General features: G+C 50.9%; 1 protein-coding gene across 9 annotated transcripts; it reads right to left on the bottom strand.

Moving 5' to 3' along the window:
- Nucleotides 1-32: 32 nt before the first annotated feature.
- Nucleotides 33-21,144, bottom strand: larp1 (La ribonucleoprotein 1, translational regulator). 9 transcript variants are annotated; one of them, XM_086131159.1, is made up of 22 exons: nt 20,453-21,144; nt 13,446-13,510; nt 12,692-12,757; nt 10,407-10,478; nt 8,829-8,982; nt 8,238-8,360; nt 8,020-8,166; nt 7,054-7,216; nt 6,694-6,838; nt 6,273-6,441; nt 5,913-6,097; nt 5,705-5,803; nt 5,283-5,609; nt 4,436-4,559; nt 4,037-4,233; nt 3,844-3,950; nt 3,610-3,767; nt 3,388-3,532; nt 3,217-3,326; nt 2,648-2,775; nt 2,262-2,428; nt 33-2,157 (listed from the first exon to the last, which is right to left on the bottom strand). In XM_086131159.1, exons 1-22 carry the CDS (start codon nt 20,826-20,828, stop codon nt 2,145-2,147), a joined length of 3,240 nt encoding a protein of 1,079 aa, XP_085987285.1. In that variant the 5' UTR covers nt 20,829-21,144; the 3' UTR covers nt 33-2,144. The 9 variants fall into 9 exon arrangements, with proteins under 9 accessions (XP_085987285.1, XP_085987288.1, XP_085987289.1 ...); XM_086131162.1 differs by having other exon boundaries at nt 5,705-5,785; XM_086131163.1 differs by having other exon boundaries at nt 5,705-5,782.
- Nucleotides 21,145-21,339: the final 195 nt, after the last annotated feature.

Below are 21,339 nucleotides of genomic sequence, written 5' to 3'. Positions count from 1 at the left end.
AGGAAATGATGACTCGGCAGCCAAGGTTTTTGAGGCGGTTTTTTTTTTGTGTCCGTTTTTTTTTTAATTAAAGGAAAAAAAGCATAATTACTACAAATTACAAGTAACACTAATAATAATAGCCAATCACATCAGCCTACAAAGCGGATAGCGAATATTAAATGTTATAATACACGATTTCATTCAAGTAGTTTACATTTTTTTTCCATTTTAGTTTTTTTTTTTCCTTGCTTTTTTCCCCGGGCATTTTCACATTTTTTTTTCTCATAACAAGCCTAAAGAGATTTTTCAGTGATGCAGTGAACAATTTCAAAGCTTCATATACAGTTTTTTTTCTGATATTCATATGGCTTTATGACATTTTTGTACTTTTCAGTCTGCAGACATCATAAACAGCCATAATCCTCACACGCTTGTTTTTTGTTTTTGCATTTTTGCCACCCTTCCACCGTTTTTTTTTTTTTTTTTGCGGGCAGCTTGTGTTGAGGTTGAGGCACCTCCTAGAGTTTCTTTTGAGGGGGCGGACAACTCCCACAAGGCCTCGAAATCCTCCAAATGTCCCGAGAGGTGGAGCAGTGAGCGCAATTGCAGCCCACCGCAGTTTCATCTTTGTATCCATTTGTTTGTTTTTCACTCCTCTGGCTCTCATTTGTCGTCAAGTCGCCACAAAGCACTGATGCAAACATCGAGTCTCCCTGAAGAAGAAAGGGAAGGAAAAAGTCCAGCTCTGCTTGCGTTGGAAGATAAAATTAGGGCGACGTCCACATCAGAAGACACGAAGAAGGCAAATAATTGCTTTTTTTTTTTTTTTTTTTTAGACATGGGACAGGAACATACACACACACACAAATGTTTTAAGACTCTCTACGTTAACCCCCAGAAAATTGAATCCAGTTGTGGTGGAGGTGCCAATCAATTAAAAAAAAAAAAAAAAAAAAAAGGGAACAGGGAAATTTAAGAGATTTCAACATGAAACAAAATTTGCTTGAGCTTTTTTTTTTCCGTTCCCTTTTGTCGATTTAAATACACATTCAATGTTCCAGGTGTCAAAAGGAACAACCCCCCCCCCCCACCCAAGGAATCCTGCCCATGTCACACAAACATATGCTACCTCCTTGGCCCCCCCACCCCCAAGAATCCAGAAGCATTAGCATGTTAAGGAGTACGTACACGTGTAAGGCAAAAATACATCTGGCGAAAAGTTCTCTTCTTCATCGATCAAGTTCACATTTACATTTTGATGGGAGGACGTCTTGGACACAGACATGGAGCCGTGTGTGTGTGTGTGGAGGAGGGTGCGGGGGGGTGTCAGTCAAACAGGAAGAGGATGACCCCCTCCCCTTCCGCCAAAATATCCGCCCAGAGCACCTGTGTCACTTCCTGCTTCTTCAAGTAATCCGGATTTATTGATTCTTCCAGTCCTTGACGGATGGATGGATGAAGCTCATGGATGGGATGTACGAAAACAATCATCAGGAAACGTCGCCCCCCCCCCCATGCCCCCCTCAAAAGGTCCGGGACTCTCCTCCAATGGAACGCGGATGCGCTTAAGCACGAACAAAGCCACACGACAAAAGCCAAGGTGGGACTCACAGCACTCGTAACAGGACCCAAATGACACTGGGAAGACAATTCAAGCAGTTTGGCAAGACGTGCTCAGAAGGGGGGAAAAAAACAACTTCAAAACCATTCAAGATAAGGCAACTCTCAAACCAAGTCTCTTCCGCCACCTCTTCTATTCGTTTTGAAGCATTTGGTTATTTTCCTCCTCTTCATCCAAAAAAAAAATAAAAAATTCCAGCAAATCAAATATTTTTTTTGAAGGCGCTTTGGTCCGCTTGGATGTCAGCGGAGGCGTCGACATCGTACGTGCGCTTCGGAAAATTGTCTCTGGATGCCGCACTCCCCACACCCATAAAAAAAAAAAAAAAAAGATATGTAATTCAATCCTCGAAAGGGAAGGAAACAAAAATTGTGGTTAGATAACCATTTCAAAAAAAAAAAAAAAAAAAAACATCCACCTGGTGGAGTGGCAACGATGTGCAAAGAAAAAAATGCGTGTTTGACACCTCATTGCTTGCTTGCCTTGTTAAGAAAAAAAAATCTCCCAAATGTAACTCATCCTTCAAGCACATATTTCGCCCTCATTCCTTAAGCCTAAAGGGGGGGGGGAAAAAATAAAAAATTGTGACGTGTCTACGAAGAACCGGCGTCATGTGACTTGATATTTATGTGCAAGGCCCCCCCAGTCGGGTTTTTACTTGAGCGTCTTGGTGTCAAGTTTGGTGTCGTCCTTGGCGGCGGCGGCGGGGGGGCTGGAGCCGCTGCTGTTCTGGCTGTGGGGGCGACTGGAGGGATGCGAGGGGTGGCGGCGGCGGCCGTCCCCGCTGGACGAGTGCCTCCGGCGGCCTCCCTCCTCCATCGGCGGCTGCGGGGAGCGACAGACAGGACCAACCGGTTACAAAGACCCGACCGACGCTTCGGGCTGAAACGATGAACCAAAACAAAGACTGGGGGGGAGCCGCCTCGAAGCGTTGCAGGGATTTTTATTTTTTATTTTTTTAACTGTAGTTGCATTGGTCGGAAAAAGGCTGGCACAGAACAAACACAAAGTCAAATTGGGCCGAGGTGGAATATTTAGACTCACGTCGATTCTAAAGTCCTCCAGTCGCTTGAACTTGCCGAGACACTCCTGCAGCTTGGGGTCGATGTCCAAGGCCTTGGCTTTGGAATACTTGAGGAAGGCCCAAAATTTCTCCAGGCCGTACAGCTGACCTGCAGAGGCGCAAACATTTCACCACACAATTCAACGAGACTTTCCACCCATGGGCGATATCGGATGCGGCGCCGGTTCGCGTCTTTGTCATTTGGTGATCGGTCGTAATGTCGTAAAAAAAAAAAAAAAAAAAAGTGGCGACCTCGATTCAAAAAATGAAGTGCCGCTCAGTTATTTAACGAATAAGCATTTCATAGTGCACGTTATTTCTCTTCCCTCTCCTTCCCGCGGGCACGGCAGCCATGGCTCACCGTTGATGAGACATTGTGATTTGCCAGAAAGTGAAGTGAAAATATAAAAGCCCAGCGAGATTTAAGGTGGCTTTCGAAAGATTGCGAGGAATCGTGAAATCGCTCACAAGATCAGCTCGGCGGCACTTTTAAGAAAGCCGTTCACACGAATCGGTAGCCAAAGAAGTCGGCGTCCGTTTCTGGTCTCACCGGCCTCGTAGTCTTTCATGGTCTCTTCCTGGAAGTCCTTGAAGATGTCCGGCCGGAACTTCTTCTCCAAACCGTAGCTGTAGTACCTGAACAGGCACTCCAAACCGTACCTGCAAGAGCCAACGGGGGGCGTCATTCCGGCCGGCATCCCTCAGCCCTCCCCCCTCTCACCTGTATCCTTCTTTGCCGTCTTCCAGCACCAGCTGGCGGAACTCCTCGTACATCTTCCTGTTGAAGTGATCCCGCAAGAAAAAGGACCAGAAGCGGAAGAGCGTGTTCATCTCCTGCGACTGGCCGATTCCCAACCGCTTGCGCTCTGCGATTGAGTGGCGGGTTAGTTTCGCACGCCGGCGACAAGCGGCGAGGCCGCCCCCGTCGAGTTCGGCGTTTTACCGTTTAGGCAGCGCCGGCGGTACTTGTGGTAGACGTGCTGCGTGAAGCCGTTCTCCTTGAGCAGCTCGTGGGATGGGTGCTGGAACTTGGGCAGGGACTGCGGCGTGCAGCCCACGTTGCCCAGGGCGGGGGTGCCCTCGGAGGGGCTGGCGTTGGAGCTGAGGGGAGGGGCCGGCGGCCAGGGTTAGCGGCGGCGAAGCGGGCTCAACGCGGCGGCGGAACCGCGGGTGTCACCTGACGGAGGCGGTTCGGGAGCGGTGTTCTCTGGAATCCATCACCCAGCCCACGTGGCACTCCATGGGCGGGTTGGAGCTGTGCCGGGTCTTGCGCTTCCTCGGGGTCTAGAGGACATTGAGTTTTAAAGAAAGAAATGAATAGGCGAGAAATGCCATTTTAGCAGCAGGTCACCCCCAACCCCCTCCCTCACCTTGGCGTCAACGGGCCGACTTTCCTTGACCACGGGGTAGAAGCGCGGCGTCATGGTGGCGTCTTTCCGGTGAGGCGTGCGCGGTGTGCGCGGCGTGCGGTAGTTGGGCGACTCGGGCACGGTCGTCGGGAGCGACCGCGCTATCGACGAGGGTTCGGGGGCGCCGAAGAGTTTGTTCGCCAAGGCGTCTGTCGGGACTGAGGACAAAAAAAGGGGCGCGCGCACGTGTGGCGCCGCGTCCGAGCTGTTACTTTCCCAAAGGACGTGATTTTTTTCTCCAAAAAGATGATCACGAGATCGAAATTTTGGTCAAATTGGCACGCGTCGACCCGTTTTATCTCCATCAACATGTGATGACGTTCTCTTCGGCTTTTCGACAAGCGTGAAATCGGCTCTTACTCTGATGGGGTTGCGGGGGGCCCGGGGGAACTTCCTGGTTGGGGTCGACGGGGGGTTCGGGGGTCAGGCAGTCAAATTGTTCGCGGCTGATCAGGTGAACCTTCTTGAAGTTCTCCACCTCTTGCTGCAAGGGGGATGGAAAAAGAAAATGATTCAAGACTATTTTTCACCGGGGCGCAACACTCAATAAATAATTCTTTGCTGCAATGTCATTGAGCCGACGTACGGCTCGCAACGGGAAACATTTACTTTTCGCTTCAGTTTCGACACTCGGGCGCTCGTGCCGAAGGTGAAAGCGAGCGCGCCCCTCGTCGCTCAGCCGGCAATCGGGACCGGGAGCGCGGCAACAAGCAAGCCCGGCCTCACGAACGAGGCACAGCTTGTGGAAAAACTTACACGAGTGACTCGGGGTTGTGGAGCGTCCATCTTTGCCTGAAACCCCCGTCGACGCCTGGTCCGCTCCGGCCTCGGCCGTGCGCTTTATTTACTCAAGCCAACTGTTCCACACAGCGCTGGACGAGCACGTGAAGGCCTCACAAAAGAGGCGGAAAACAAAAGGGGGGTGGGGGGGGGGGGGGGCCCAAAACAAAATCTCTCTCTGTTCCTGCATCCAGAAAGCGCTCAAAAGCCAAGGAGAATCTTTGGGCTCCGGTGTTGGCCTCTGGGACAGAAATGTCTCCAATGTGGAGGCCACACGCGGAAGCTACCTTGACCGACCGAAAAAATTGAAGGGCTAGCTTTTTGGGGGGCCTTTGCGCCATAGGCGGGAAGACTTTCCTCAACTTAACGACAGACGAGAACCGTTGACAATTCGTTTGAAGCGCGGGAGGAGCTGAACGGGCCTCACCTTGATGGTGGCGTACTCGGGCTCGTATGTGTCGTCCCACAGGTCCCGCTCGTAGTAGAAGAGCCCGTCGTTGATCACCTTGACCAGCTCGCTGGAGAGCTTGGCGCGGGACGTGTGGTGGCCCGTGCGGTCGCCGCCGGGGTGCTTGCGCAGGTAGGGCGGCGTCTGCGTCACGATCAGGATCTTGTTGACGTCGCGGTCGTCGATCTCGCCGTCAGAGTCCTCGTCCGACCAGTCGGTGAAGGTGTTGCGCCGCCCGTCCATCTGCTCCATCTCCTCGTCGAACATGAAGTCCAGCTCCTCGGGCTCGTCCTGCTCGCCGCTCTCCTACGTTCGGAGCGGAGTGTCTGATGAGACCCGCTGGCCAAACATTTCGGCTTCATTGGAGCGCGAGGTCATGCAAACCCGGTTGACATTTTCACCTTATTTCCAGGGACGGCGGGAGAGGACGAGGGGCCAGACTGAGGCGGCGGCAAACGGCCGGCGTTGTCCTTTTCCCTCTGCTGATGTGGGGAGGGCGCCTGCGGTTAGCGCGCGATCCGGCGAAAACGAGGATGGCGGTGAGGATGGCGGGGCAAAATGATGGAATGTTCCAGCGGCTCGGCGTGAACGAAAGAACCAGGGCGTCACCTTCTCCGGGCTGACCTTGGGTCGAGCCGGCGAAGGTCTGGGCCTCTTCTTGACCTCGATCCAGGACTCGGAGTCCAGGTCGGGCAGGCTCGCGGAGAGGCCCTTGGGCATCGTCTTCAGGTTGGAAGGCGTGTCAGATTCGGCCCTGGGCGGACGTTGCGTCAGGGTCGAGGCCCCGAGAGACCCTGAAAGACAAAGGCGGCATTCCTCCATTTTGATCACCTTTCGGGATTATCGCTCTTTTGTCTTATTATTCTCATTTCTTTTTTGAAGCGTGGCTAAACGTCATCCAAATTCGCCACCGGGGTTCTTCGGGCCGTCATCATTCTGATCAATGAATGGGTGCGGTCGCATCCTTACCGGCGGCATCCTCGGCGGGCTGCCTGGGGACAAACTCGGGGCAGTTGATGAGCTGGGAGAAGTCGGTGTGGTTTGGCAGCGTCAGGCCCGGCAGGGGCCACTTCTCGGGCTCCAACTTGCGACGGATCTTCATGTCCAGCACTTCCACTTCTTTGCTGTCCTTCAGAGCCTGCCGGGAAGCGAGGGAACGGACGCGTTACGCCGACGACGCCGCCGCCGCCGCTCATCTTTTCACAGTCGATGAGGAAAAATGGCCATTTTTTGTTTTGCGTGCGGAGATCAGAGTTGTGAAAAAAAATCTCTCCAGCGATGTCAGAGAAGAGACATGAATGTCGCATCAGTTCTTCCGCGCGCGCTCAACCGGCACCAGGGGGGCACCAAAAGCGAGAACGCCAACGAGAGGAGCAAAAGCATCCCTTACTTCCAGGATGATGGCCACGTCGGTGGTGAGGGCCTGAACGCGGTGGAAGCTGGCGATGAGTCCGATGGGCAGGAATCCTTCCTGGTCCATCTTCCTCCGCAGGAAGAAATCGCGCTCCAGGTTGTCCAGGCTGAAGTAGTACTCACTGCGGGCAAAACAAGGTAAAGAGGCTCGCTTACGTGCCAAAGAAAGAAACGAGCCAAAGTTCAAAATTCTGCCGCTTGTTCTCTCAACGACGCGCATCCCTTGCGGAGATCAGAGTTAAACTTGCGCTCTTCATTGTGTTTTCATCAGAGAAGAGACACGAAAACGCTCGTCATTTCTGCTGCGGCTCAAAAGCGTCGACTGGTCCAAGCTCACATCTGCCGCTTGATGTAGTCCTTCAGCAGGTCCTGGTCCACCGAGTACAAGTCGCTGCTGCTCATGTTGTCGTAGTAGTAGGTGACCGAGTTGCTGAATTTCTGCCCGTAGGGTCCGTCTTTCGTGTTGTACGACTTGTAGCCTTGGTGGTAGTCGTAGTGGCCTGGGAGGGGGGGGGGGGGCGGAAAGACGTGCTTAGAAATGACATTCTCTACGCTCAGAGAAAAAAATAATCCTGTTGGGATATATTCAGGCCACCAAAGAGTAGATGAGCCGTTTTTATTTTCAATTGTGGCCTTTTTGCAATCTGAAATTTGCATTTTCCTGCATTGCCGCTGCTCAACCCGTATTGTTTTGTGTTTTTTGTTATTGTAAAGTGTCCTTGGGCGTCTTGAGAGGCGCTTATAAATAAAATCTATTATTATTATTATTATTGTGAGGTCAACCTCCAGTCCGATAATAATAATAATAATAATAAATTTTGTTCAGCCCACATTGAAGCGTGCACATTTTGAGCTCGGCTTGTAAAGTTGTAAAGTCTCGATTACTTTTGTTCAATTTAAAATAATAATAATAATAATAAATAAATTCTAGGTATGCGTGTTTTCAATGTTAAAGCTTCAATACTGAGATCAGAGTTGTGAAAGTCCTCTCCATTGATTTTTAGTCAGAGAAGAGACATGAACACCTCATCATGTCTGCAGCACATCTGCAATTGTAGATTAAGAAAAATTCATGTTATCCATCGGGTTTGATCCAAACTCATTCTAAGATGACATTGTTAAAATCTATTTCAGAGACCGTTCCAGCTCTGAAGTCATCAAAATGAGTCATGGAATTGTGGGGGGGGGGGTTTGGTTTTAGATGACAGAAACCACACAAGAGTAGCAAAAACAAGAAACAAAAGGTCAAAATGTCGGCAGTCCTTCTCGATCGTTCGAAAACCCATTTCCATCTTTGCCGTACCTCTGCCTCTGCCCCGTCCCCTGCCTCTCCCTCGGCCGCGCCCGCGTCCCCTGAAGCCGCCGCGGAACGGGGCCCCCTCGCTCTTGACGCTGGACACCTCGTCGTGGTCGTCGCGCCACTCCCGCTCGTACTTCTGACTGTGCCAGTCTGCGGCGACAGTTCCGCAATCAGCGCGCCAAACTTTTCCGGCGGGGTCGACTTCGCGGCCGAGCGCTCACCTCGGAGGTCGTTCCTGGCGTTGGGCGGCAGGCGAGGATTTTCGTTCTGCCTGCTGTTATTGCGGGAAGCCGAACGCTCCCGGGGCCCCTCGATCATCAGCGGAACCCACTTCTGTTTGTTTCCTGTATGCGGTCACAGAGGCGTTGAGGTAAATTAACAATGATCGCGTCTTTTGCCTTTTTAAGTTCTTTCGACGGCAGTTTGTCGTATTGCAGATTATTTGTAATAATGAAAAAGCCTTTATGGGGGGGCCAGCCTTCTGCAGGACCACGGCCGGCCAGCAGGGGGCATGCGGCATCTGCTGGAGCCTGCGGTGACTATGAGGACAAACAAAGGGAATGACACAGCTACTTTCCAGTGACGTGGCACTCTTGTTTGTCTACAATTCCGGCGGCACCGGAAGGAGGCGGAAGATGGGAGACGGAGCGGAACGGACGTTGGGATGATCGTCTCCGGCTAACCGCGTAGCAACCAGAAAAGTCAAACCCGCCATCATAAAATATGTCATTTGGTATTTGATCAGAATAATATTTCAAATTTGGACGCAGAACCCCCTCCCAAATTTTTTTGGTTTAATTGACCAAGTTGACCTTTTTTCTTCTGGCCATTCTTGTGGGAATCGTCGTCTCCATTCTTTTCCTCCCCAGAGTCGTCCGACTTGTTGGTCTTGAGGTTCTCCTTGCTCTCCTCGTTGCTCTCGCGCTTCTCCTTCGTTTCCTTCTTGGCGGATATCTTCTTGTGGGCCTGATGGGATGAAAAGGCTGACGTTAGAAGAGAGACACTCAGCGGGCTGCGTGTCCTGCTCCGTTAGCGGGCTGACAGGACAACCGGAGCCAACGACAAAATAGTTTTGCCCTCCTGTTTTGTTCAATTAGAAAAATGCTTTAGTAGTAGATTTTAGAATGTCGAATAAAATGCTGGAGGGGCTTTACTGGCACGACACAGATTTCTGACGTGGCTATAGCAGCCCTTAATTAGGCCCAGTGTGCCCCCCCCCCCAAAAAATAATTTTTAAAACAGCCAGCGGCGACACTACAAACACGACAATCGTGCGAGTTGTTCGCACGGGAACTCATGCAAGGCGTTCTCACCAAGTGGATTAAAGTACACGGCATGAATGCACACAACAAAACCACGTCCCGCCAAAAACACATCACGGGTCGACGACTCCCCTTTTTTCCCCCCCATCGGCAGCCATCCAAACAAAAAAAGGTTTATCACTGCATCTAGTTCAACACAATTTACACGAAAAAAGGAAGACCTCGCGTGAAATCGCAGCAGCGGGATTAGCGCGCCGCCACTCTAATTTGCCAACGCAACACAGATGAACTCAACTGCAGCATGCGTCCACGAGCCGTAATCCATTAAAACCCAGCTCGCCGTCCGGGCTTTGAATGGCGAATGGTGAATACGAGTAATGAAGGTGAGGAGAAACAGTGAAGGGGGTTTTAATGACGACCAACTTTCGAGTAGGAGGGGGATGTCGACTCGGTGATTGCGCGCTTGCCAAACAAGCTGGCTCCACTGACTTTCATGTTCAAAGGTCAAAAAGTCAAATTCAAGACACTGATGTCATGTTGCCTAAAGTTAAGATAAGATAAGATAAGATATCCTTTATTAGTCCCACACCGGGGAAGTTATTCCCGAGGAAGGATTTTGCGCAAGTACAGTTAAACCCCGCTAAGATGGACAGGCCGCAAAAAAGTGCTTTTCTGTCATCCAGCGGCATTTTAAATCCATTTTATGGGGTGGGGGAGGCCACTAATTTTGGCAGGGCTCAGTTGGGAATAACAAAAAATCGACACAAAAGTAGAAATAAGCGTGCCCATTTCAATCTTTACAGTACTGTGTTACGACGACCAAACTAGATGTTAAAAAAAAAAAAAAACCATCTTTGTTCATGTTAGTCCGACGCTCGGAAGACGTCTCACAGATTAAGAGTTAGTTTGAAAACAGGCAAAAAAGAGAACGATTTCTTCCACAGTTTGATACTCTTCAATTCGAATACGAGCAACAGCTTCTCTCGACATATTCGGCATCTCCCACAGACCACTGGAGATAGTTTGTAGGTGTGGAGCCTAAAGCCGGTGTACTAATCATATGGGGGGAGGGGGGGCTCTCAACAGGCAGGCTGCAGGCATATTATGAGGCTGCCGGTTGAAACTTACAGTGGATCTCCACGAGTCTTTGCCCTGCCTGACAGTCGGTGGGCAGGACACGGTCCGTGTCACTGCCTCGATCTGAACAGAGGGAGGGAGGGAGGGAGGGAGGGAAGAGCAGTTTAGAGGACACAATGACGTGGACCGGGATAACAAAACACATCAAAAATGCGCCCCCCCCCCCAAAAAAAAATCAAAATAAAAACAAATTGTTCACAGACACAAATGAGATGAGGGAGTGGGGGTGGGGAATATGTCAAGCTAAAGCCTGCCCGTTAGAAGACACCGTTTGGTTTGGGTGATTAGGCTAACTGCCGAGGATTAAGGTAAGCACCGCTCAGCAACGCAAGTACAGCAATCGGTGTCGTCGTGCGGTGGGACGGCGGAGAAAATGTCATGAGCAAAACAGAAAGGAATGGCGACCCTCAATTGAGTGGAGAAACAATGCGAGCTTGGGACAACGATCCAAGCGACAAAGCTCAACTAGGCGCTATGCAGCCAAAGAAAAAAAAAAAAAGGCAGCAGTCCGAAAGCCGCCGCGCTGTGCTCCGAAGATCGGCCTTCTCATCAGCATGCACGCACTCCTTTTACGCGACGCTCGGACAGTCCCCCAAAATAGCAGCCGCATCGCCGATGGAGGGGGATCCCTAAAAGGACAAACCTTCCGCGGCATTGGCCGGCGCACCCAAACGCCCGGCCCAAGCGCCATTTATTCCGGGCTCCGATGATGCCGACCCACATTTTTCCCGCTGAGCGACCGGGTCGTGCCGCGACGCCGCTGACACGCCAGTCGATCCGGGGATCAAAAATAGCCGACCGCTCCGAGGGCTGCCGCTTGACCAAAAGGTGAGGGGGGGGGGGGGGTCACTGTGTCGAGACGTGAGGTTGAACGGGCCGAGCTCGGCTCCGGGCCGCAGCTGTTTGGTGCTCAGAGGGCTTTGACGCAGCTATTATGCAACGCGGAAGCACGTCGGGAATGCCTCTTGCGGACCTTCTGGCTATTTTGTGAGCAATCAGACGCACTCCAGATTTTTTTCCCCCCCCCAAAGGAGACGATGACGTGATGACAATCCAGTCTTTAACGGCACAAGACGGTGGTCCCGAACCACACGCTTTTGTAGCGTCCATGTGACCATATACATCGACGCCGGTGTTGAAATAAAGCTCATGTTGAGAGCTGTCCAAAGTCATCCATTAATCAACTCATCGATGATCAAATTCATCCAAAAAACTATTGACAATCAATTAATGGTTTGGAGCAGGGATGCCCGATACCTAGATCGTGATTTTTTTTTGAATTAGTGCACACTGCAACCTAATTATCCCACCAGTTGCACTTTCACAAAAAATAATAATAATTTTTAGCAATTGCATCTCGCGACGAGCGCTGTCGCGCTAAATCCTTTAATTATGATTATTATTATTCTCATTTAAAATTTGTTTCATCTGCAAAATTCACCGATGGCACCGGGAGAGAACGGGACTCCGGAGTGCCAAGGAGAACCATTTTAAAGCGGTACAGGCGCGTCCGACAGTTTCTGAACTGAAAAGTACGTCCCGTGCCTCCGCGTCACACGATTCTCTAGGAAGGAAGGCAGCCATTTCCTTTTCACAAGCTCGCAAACGACTGCGTCTACTTGATTTGTTTTCATACTCTCTCACCCGCACGGACGCATCTACGTACGCAGCGCAGGTTTGATTTTCCACCGAGTAGGAGTGACGTCGTGCCGTCATCGAAAAGCATCCAAACATCACTTGCTGGCGTCAACATTCGCCCAAGAGCGTCTGCGCCATGAATAGCAAGAAGAACAGTGCGCCGTCACAATCTGCTAGGCAACTTAGCATAGCATCGATTAAACTCGTCTGTCGTCTGTAACAATCAGAGACGAGCGATCAGCAAACGCGTCATTCTTAATCGTTGCAGATGATCGCGGAGATCACCGCTCAACAAGTTTGCGCAAAACTTCTGCGCGTCCGGGCCGTCATTCCTCTCCCATCGGTGATCGTCGCGATAAAGCCGTCTCCCACCCGCAGGTGGCGCCAGAGCCTGGCCCGACAAATTATCGGCGCCAGCTTGAGCACCGCAGCTAGAGCTCGCGCCAATTGCGGAAAAAGAAAGAAATGGTGCTAACCCGGGCACAGGCCGGGAACGAGCGCGAGCGCGGTGGACAAGGGCCATCAATAAACGCTCTATTAGTTGTGGGGATCACCTTCCACCGACGGTTCGGCAAGGGCGGCAAAAAAAAAACATCGGCCACAATCCACGTTCAAACATGAAAAGCCAAAAGACCTACCTGCATGTCTTTCGTTGCGATTTCCCCCGGGGTGGGCCAACTATTGGTGTCGCCAAAGTCTCCGACCTGAGCAACACAGCAAAGCACGGTCTGAGTGAGTCCTTCGGCAAAGGTGACGACGCGGAACAATGAGGGGAAAGCGCCAAAGATGGCAGCGCTTTGGCAAATTCCAACACGTTCCAGAGGACTTTCTTTTGGAGTCAGACGATCCTCCATGAAGTGTCTCCAGTTGCTCCTGAATGCCGCCGCTCGCCCCGGAGCGCCTCACTCCTGCGCTGGCTCATTTTCGAGTGCTTTTGAAGATCTAATGATTTGTTTTCAAATCTTGAAACGGGCTGGCCCCACCTTACCTCTCGGAGGCTCCTACGCCCCGGCCCGACGTCTCAGGTCTGCGGACCGGACACCGGTAGACATAGCGAGACCTAACTGGAGGCTCAGAGGGAGCCTTTTCCGTTGCCGCTCCCTCTTTTTGGAATGAACGTTGGGCAAGGCGCCCTCGCTGCCCTTCTTTAAAACTCAATTTTATTCTTTGGCTTTTTGACTCAGCATGAGACATGATTTTTAGTTTGACAGTTTTTGTGCTTTCTGTGTCATCCATTTCTTGTTTTATTGTATGATTTATTTATTTTTTTTTTGCACCAGGTAGAGCGCTTGGTTGTTTTCAAGTGCTCTCGAAACACACTTGAGTTGAGTGGAGATGCACGCAGAGTAATGTACGCTTTGAACAGCCTGGAATGGAAGAATCCATTTCTACCTTGCCTCCACGTCTGGCCTTGGGAGGGTTGCCTGCTCTCACCACCCTGGCGGGACCGGTCGACTCTGTGGAGACAAGACGCGTGCGTTAAATTCCCAAATGTCAGCTGGTAACAGCGCAACACAGGCAGAACCGGGGATACCTATGAGCCAAGAAATCACCTGAAACACGAAAGCAGAAAACACTACGACGGCCTGCGGATCTATATCAAGTGTACACAAAGTTCCAGGAAATGAGAGTTCCCTGGACTTCAGCCCTTCAATCAGGGGTTCAGCCGTGAAGATCCGAGTTGTGGTTCCTGGCCCTCTCGAAAGCAGGTTCTTTTTGACCCGCTAAAGGTTCCATGAACAGAAATACTCAAGGTCCTGCCAAAGTTACTCGACTTATCATTTGGGGAAATCCCTTTTTTTTTTTTTTTTTTTTTTTTGCAAACACTGCCCTCCTTTGTGCTTGGTTATCAGTTGCAAAACGACGGCCGATTTCACGGCGACGTTACGTACTAGCTTGGGGCTTAAAGTTTGTTCTGGCTGCAGACAAAATGCACAAATATGCTCTTTGCCCTCAAATACTGCAGGCAAGACTCGGTTGAGATTTGCTGGAATTTTGTCGGGCTTTCGCTCTGATGTTGGCGTGACCGATGGAACACCGATAGCCCTCAAAATGACTTCCACAAAGAAAGGCAGGCGGAATCTTTGGAAGGCTGACGTCATTTCGCTTCCCTGCACGTGGGTACGCTTGCGGTTTAAGAGGCATCTTGGAGCAGAGTTGTTTCTTCATCGGCTTATCGGGCTCAATCATTCCTCACATTCCAAAACTAAATACGAAACGGGGCTTTCAAATAATCTGGTGGGGAAAAACAGGAAACTCGTTTTCCTGACACGTACAACGAGTCTCTGGCAAAAAAAGGGGCTTGACATGCAGTGGGTTGACTTTTTGACAACTTCAAAACAGTTGCAGGTTATCAGAGTATATTCGTCTCGTTTTGGGATTTCCGCAAAGGAACTCAAAGACACGCGTGCCCGGAAAGTCCAGCGGGGAGAAAGACAGAATAGCGCCTGAGGGCGTGACGTCCGACATGAAAGGCAGCGCGACATGCGCTGAAATTGCGGGAAGAGGTGCTCGTTTGCGACAAACACATTCACGGAGCGAGGAACGCAGGTTGTCATGGAAGGCGACCGATCGCCTCCCTCCCGCCGTTGTTTCACCCGGGAGGTGTGCCGCTACTATGAGTCACTCGCGACGTCACGAGCATCACTGGAAAGTCACTTGAAAACCTGTTTTGCCCGCAGTCCAGCCCTCACAGACGGAATCAAGTCTGTACCTCCCTCTTGGCAAGAAAAATGACAAATATTTCATAGAAATAGAATCCAAGCGCATGGTTCTTGAATCGGGGCAGACGAATGATATCTTAAGAGCCGGGTCCGACAATAACAGTGGCCCAATGGCCCTGGGCCAGTAGGGCACCGTGTCGAGCCACCACGGGCTTGACGGAAGCTGGCCCGACCAGCCAAACACAAATGTGTTTTTAAAAAAAGTATTTTGAGTTGTATCCGCTCATATCCCTCAGCTACACAGAAGCGCGATTTCCTTCAAGGCTAGATGCTAAGTGGGAATCGATCGAAATGTAACTTTCAAAAATGACATGAAAATGAACAAGAAATGTAAGAAAAAACACGGTGTGGTGGTTCCCCCCCCCCCCTGCGAGTGTATTGTATGGTATGCACTGCGAAAAATATCATGAAACGCACGGCGGCACCCTTGGCTATGACAAAATCGTGAATTAGCGTTAAGTCCAGAAATGCACTTTGTCGGACAAACCAAAGCAGATTATTTTGAAAACGAGGCTGACACCTCTGGCGTTCACTCCTCGTTTCGAAGACAGGTCATCTGAATGATGAGGCTGTTGGTGGTTCCTGGGGGGGAGGGGGGGGATGCAGAATTATGAATTATGTATGTACAGCCCCGTTGACCGTCTGCATTGTTCAACTAATCTGGCACGTCGGTCAGACGGATGGAGACGTCGGATAAAACGAGAAGCTCCTTGGGCAGAACGGTGTGCGTGATGTCCTGCCTTGCGGGGGACCAGAGTACACGTCCATTGGGGGCGCAAGATTCTAATTGTCGTCCGCCCCCACCGCCGGGAGCTCGCTCAAACAGATGACGTTAGGAAAGGACAGAGCGAGGCTGCTGGAAAAAGGTGACGGCAGTGCCGAACATCCACGGCAAAGCATGAGAACGCCGGCCCGTGCTGGCAACGAGCGCACATTCCACAACGCGGCGGCCAACAAACAAGCGCTTTGTCTCGCCGAATCCCTGCACGTCTCGGCTTAGAAACGCCGGAATGATCTTTTTCATCAGCGCCGCAAATAAACGTGCACGGCTATTCTGTGCCACTCCGTCGGGCCCTTGCCAGAAGGTCACATTAAAAAGGGTCGCCGGTTCGGAAATCGGTTCACGGCGAGATTATGATGACGGGCTGCTACGAAGCCGCGAAGCCCGGCTCAATTCAGCCGACTCGAAGGAACGAGGTAAACATCGACCATTTTAAACAAGCAGAGGTGATACCTGCAGCGCAGCTTTCAGCCATGCAAAGCGAGGCCAAACATGCTCACGTCAACGCCGTCGGGAGGGAAGCCGGTCCGTCTCCCTGGCTCGTGAGCCCCAAATATGGAGGAAACAGTCAATGAGTTACGACGGGCGGGCTGTTTCGCCAGAGTCGCAACGGCACGTGATGACATCGCCTCGTCACTTCTCAGTTGCCTTTGTGGACAAAGTGGCGCAAGGATTCAACGGCGTGTCAAAACGGCCGTGACGAGAGAGGGCATGAACTTCAGTCATGAATTGTTGGGGGGGGGGGGGTTCCCCCCCCCCCCCGGGAATTTATTGGCTAAGGGAGGATTTTTGATGCATTTGAAGCACACATATTACGCATTTCGTAAAACGTATAAACGATTAAAACCCCACGAACAAGCAATCACTTCAAAATGCCTGATAATGACTCGTATGCTCATCCGATTAGTTTGCAGGTCAGTCGAGAGGGACAAACACAGTTGCAAACGTGAGCTTCTGTCCCTCTACGAGCATAAACTAATCATCCTAATTTTGTTTTTTAAAAACTGTTTTGGATGCGAGCTCTCCAGAGAGGGCCCTGGAAGGTTCCTCGATGCCGACACTGAGCCGACCCGCCACGCCATCGGTGTGACCGGCCCACACCCACCCGAGCTCTATCGCCAAGCGCAGACTCGGCCTGCGGCAGATAAAGCAGCCTGAGCGGAATCACTTGACACAAGAACTCATCTCAAACAGCTGATAGTGTGTGTGTGTGTGTGTGTGTGTGTGTGTGTGCGCGCACGCAAAAGGTGGAGTCAAATGACACTTTCAAAATGGAGTCAACGTGTTTGGCTTTTGAGTTAGCACGTTAGCCAACGTGGAATTCACACTGCAGTCACTTTTGGAGCTGATCAATCAAAGGAGAAAAAAAAAAAAACGTTCTCACTGATCAAATCACAAGCTTGACCAATCCATCCAATTTATTTGAACGACTTCTTCATTGACTGTACGGTCAACCCTAATATTTGCATAGAAATGAAAAAAAAATCTCCCCAAAATACTAATAAACACACCCCAAAACGAAACATATTGTTGGGAAATTGTGAAAATATCAAATGTGACTGGATCATACGGTGAAAATGTGGATGATCGCCTGTTGTAAACGAGATTGGCTTTGCTGTCAAGTCAAAGTCGGCTTTCGTGTCAAATATGCTCGGTGTAAAACATACAGCACAGATGAAGGGGGGTGGGGGGGGGGGGCAGAGTCTCCTGACCGTCAGTCAAGTCTCAGAAATACTGCAAGATTTTAATCTCGACTTGGAAAAGGCCTGAATTCCTGTCTGCATCGTGTAATAACTCGAAATGTTGAGATGGGGGAGCGGCCCTAATGCGGGTCAACGTGGAATTCCCAAACTTGCCAACAGCTGACCAATCAGCTGAGCTCACGTGTGCGATCATCTGACTATTGCCGTTCCCTCCACTGTAAAATCTGCAAAAGCGGAAGATCAATAACAGCAAAGTCTGCGATCTTCTCGGACGTACTGCAATTGTATTATGTTTACCGAACCACCAAAACATGGCAGGATTGTCAGGGAAGAAGTGGATGGGCACAAAAGGAGGAAAATGGATGATGGAGGTGTGTGGCTGGCAAAGCCTCACTTATTGCACAGTCAGGAAAAAAAAAAACAAAAAGTCCAATCGCAATCGGATTGGATGCCTGACGTGCGCTTTGATGCAATGTTGCAACATCGCTGTTACGTCCCAATCACCCCTTCAATTTTTATTTATTTTTTAATCAGTCAGGACTGAACGTTCCCATCAGCTAATGGCAGAACTTTGTTACATTTTTACAGATTGTTCTTTTAAACACTCTGCTGTTGGGGAAAAAAAACAACAACAAAAAAAGGCATTCCGGAACACCAAAAACCGAGCATGACCCGAAGCGCATATACGAGATTAAAAATAGCACATCCATCCATTTTCTAGTGCGCTTCTCCTCAGGAGGGTCGCGGGCGTGCCGGAGCCTCTCCCAGCCGACTTGGGGCAGGAGGCGGGGTACGCCCTGAACCGGCAGCCAGCCAACCGCAGGGCACACAAAGACAAGCAACCATTTGCACCTAGTCACGCCTAGGGACCATTTCAAGACTTCTATTAACCTGCCATGCATGTTTGTGGAATGTGAGAGGAAACCGGCGCAGGCACGGGGAGAATATGCAAACTCCACATGGAGACAGGAGCCCGGATTCAAACCCTGGCCGCCCCTTTTGCACTGTGAGGCGGACCCACTAACCGGGCAACCGCCGTGCCCCACCTGAATACAATTTCACTCGAGAGAGAGAGAGAGAGAGAAAAAAATAAATCAAACTTTCGGGCAGCGCAGCATGAACACAGAGCGCCTTCTTTACAGGACATGACTGAATCGACAGTGCAACAGTAACACTTTGGTCAGCCTGAATGATCATGCTAGAAAAACACCCAATGCCATTTATCGCTTTGGCTCCATCTAACAAGCCTAAGCGATAAATGGGAGAGGCCGTTTTCATACCGCAGCGACATCCGGGTTCTCAGGACATCGATTCAAATGAGTTTGACATACTACCAAAAGCAGTCCGTTTGTTGACCACTTATGTCACACCCCTTCTATACCTTATGAAAATACAAGAACACAAACGGAAGTTACGTTCCAGAGTCATTATTCATTTTTTTGTTTGTTTGTTTGTTTGTTTTTGTCAGTACTCACTACCACGGCAACTCACCGGCATACCGTGACGCTGAGTGCTGTTACTGGTTTTTGAACGATTAAAAACCTCCCTTTGTGAATGTGTTTGGACAGCTAGCTTACAAGGGCACAGATACCGATTCCAAAGCTACTCATGTGTTGTGACTGAGCAAGACTGTACGACTTGACACAGAAGACTGGACTTGCTTGAAATTGGATAGATGGCACGTCCCAATCAAGGGTTGCAGAAAAACACGGTCCTGCACGGAAAGCCCACAGCTCAATATTTAGACATGCAAAAGTACAAAGGTGTACACACACTGCAGTCGGTTAGTGTGTGCCTGTTTAATGAACACCTTCCGAGCGCATCGGTCGGAGCGTGTCCAAATGTGCGCAACCAGTGAATAATCAGTGGCCACAGAAAAGGGGGGGGGGGGGCAGATGTCAAAACATAGTCAGTGACGAGTTTACTACACTAGAATATACTCGGAGAATAAGTCGGATGTACTTGGCAATGCCGCAAGAGTTCAATCTTCGGCGATTTTACATTCAAAGTCCACCAGACTGCCAGATGCTTCATGAAACAGCTGGACAATTCCAACACAAGCGGCAGCGTGGCGGGGGGGGGGACAAATGGCTGAAAGACACGTTGTCTTTCCGCACACGAGGCCCCGTTGGAAGGTTTAAAAGCGCCTCATCTCGACCAGCACAACTTTGTTTGGACGAACACTATTCCCGATCACCCCCCCCCCTCTCAAAAACAAAAAACAACACCAACACCGCGTTACTAATCACGGTGTGGCGCGTTCGTGAGCGAAATAGGATGACTTGCACGTAGCCTCGTTAGCGTCGCCGGCTAACTGGTAGCCTGGGAGAGGTTGGCGACGCACAGGCCACATGACAGCCGCGTAAATAAACCAGGGGGGGGGGGCAAACAACCGATGCCACAAACAATAAAACAAGGGCCCGATTGCAGCAGAGGTCCGTTTAGCCAGCTAGCTCGTGTCGGCTAGCTGAGTTTTACCATGCCTTCCACACGTGCAGTGAACACGTGATGTCTCATAACAAACCTGCTCGCCTTTTGGAGACGATTAAACAGCAGAATAATCGAGGAATAACCGCAAAGTTGAGAACGTTTACGACGGGGCAGACGTTTTTCAGAGTAGAGAGTGGCAATGAAAGCAAATGTTTGGGGGGCTGAGCTAGGCCCGTGCTATTGTTAGCCGGGGCGGGCGTCTCCACTCTTTTTTTTTCTTCTCGCATGAAGCCACTTTTAAAGATGGACCCCCGACACTCACGGCCACTCGAGCTCACCCTGTGTGTCAGTTAGTTTAATTCAACTCGGTGTCATTCCCGACGAAAAGTCCACTCGAGTCGCCCTTTTATCGATTTTGCGTGCACGGTTGTGACGTAGCACTTTCATGCATCACAACTTTTGAGGCAAAAAAAAATTGTAACAAGTTACTTCTGAAAAGTGTACGCGTGTGATGGCGTCCCGAGTGCAACGAGACACCCCATGGCCACGCTTGAACGACCCTGGATTCCAGGAATAGACTCCCCGAGTGGAGAAGGGGGTGCATGCATGCGCATCGAATATATCCAGCAGGGCTTGACATTTAAACAGCATGAACGCTACCTGGCCCACCTGAAAGATAGCTGCTGGACCGACCCACGGATACGCGAGTGACAGGAGGGGGAACAAACATGAGGGTGGGGGAGTGACGGGGGGGATACCCACCGTGATGTGCTTGTCCGTTCACGCTGACCACGGTCACCGCGTTCATTTTCCTAGTCCACGGGTTCACCTTGGGCGGGGGGGCCTCCGTAAGGTCCTTCCGGCTTTTACCGTCGTCCTCGCCGGCTTTGACCTCACTGTCAAAGCCCTCCTCGTTCCCCTTCGTGTCCCGCATGGGGTTTCCGGGGTTCACCCCGAGCCTGTTTGCGTTGTCGCTGCCGGGCTCCAGCTCCTCCTCCTCACCTACACTCCCCGCCTGTCCCCGCTTGGCCCCGTCGACCTCAAGCTCCGACTCCGGTTCGCCGTGTCTCACTTTGCCGCGCTCCTCCGCTTTGATAAGCGGGTTGCCCGGCAGGAGAGCCTCCACCTGAGTGGCCATTTGCAAGCGCCGTGGTTCTCCCACCCCCTTCGAGATTACCAGTCCTCTCCTCCCCCCTCCAGTCCGAATGCGCTCGAAGGGGAAAAGTGAAGTTGTTCGGCGGGAGTGTGGCACTGCTATGTAGCTCTTAGACGAACCGAGCTTCAGTCCAAGACACGGACACGTCCACGGTTGTTTCAAACATGAACAAAAGCAAAAAGAACCGCGTCCGATAGGCCTTACGCGGGGAAACAACCCTACCTCCGCCGATAGCAGCAATATGGTCGCTCTCCACCACGCGATTCCGGGGGGCGCGCGTGTACGTCGTCTTGGGGGAGTAGGTCCGTCCGGTCGGGAGCGCGCTTCCGTGGGACGTCATAACAATGCTGCGTTCATCGTTTTCTGGTGAAAAGAAAACGCCATTTCAAACATGAAGCCCTTTTAATAGGAATCGATTCCAATTTGAAACGCTTTTGGAGTTATCGTATGTATAACTTCAATTTACAAGCTGCACAATATGACTGCTGCCCCG

This window comes from Hippocampus guttulatus, chromosome 15 (genome assembly GCF_054856545.1).
Source record: "Hippocampus guttulatus isolate MCC_2025c chromosome 15, RoL_Hgut_1.0, whole genome shotgun sequence".
NCBI classification, from domain to species: domain Eukaryota; kingdom Metazoa; phylum Chordata; class Actinopteri; order Syngnathiformes; family Syngnathidae; genus Hippocampus; species Hippocampus guttulatus.
Note: the sequence above shows the minus strand (reverse complement) of the source record. Positions and strands in the feature narration are given on the sequence as shown.

What these genes read in the sequence shown, in the direction of transcription:
- larp1 (XM_086131159.1), bottom strand. Translation starts at nt 20,828, where the DNA reads ATGGCCACTCAGGTGGAGGCTCTCCTGCCGGGCAACCCGCTTATCAAA. An exon ending in GGGACGGGGCAGAGGCAGAG is followed by an intron (nt 7,217 to 8,019) that starts GTACGGCAAAGA and finishes CCCCCCTCCCAG; the next exon opens with GCCACTACGACTACCACCAA. An exon ending in GCCCGCCGAGGATGCCGCCG is followed by an intron (nt 6,098 to 6,272) that starts GTAAGGATGCGA and finishes TTTGTCTTTCAG; the next exon opens with GGTCTCTCGGGGCCTCGACC.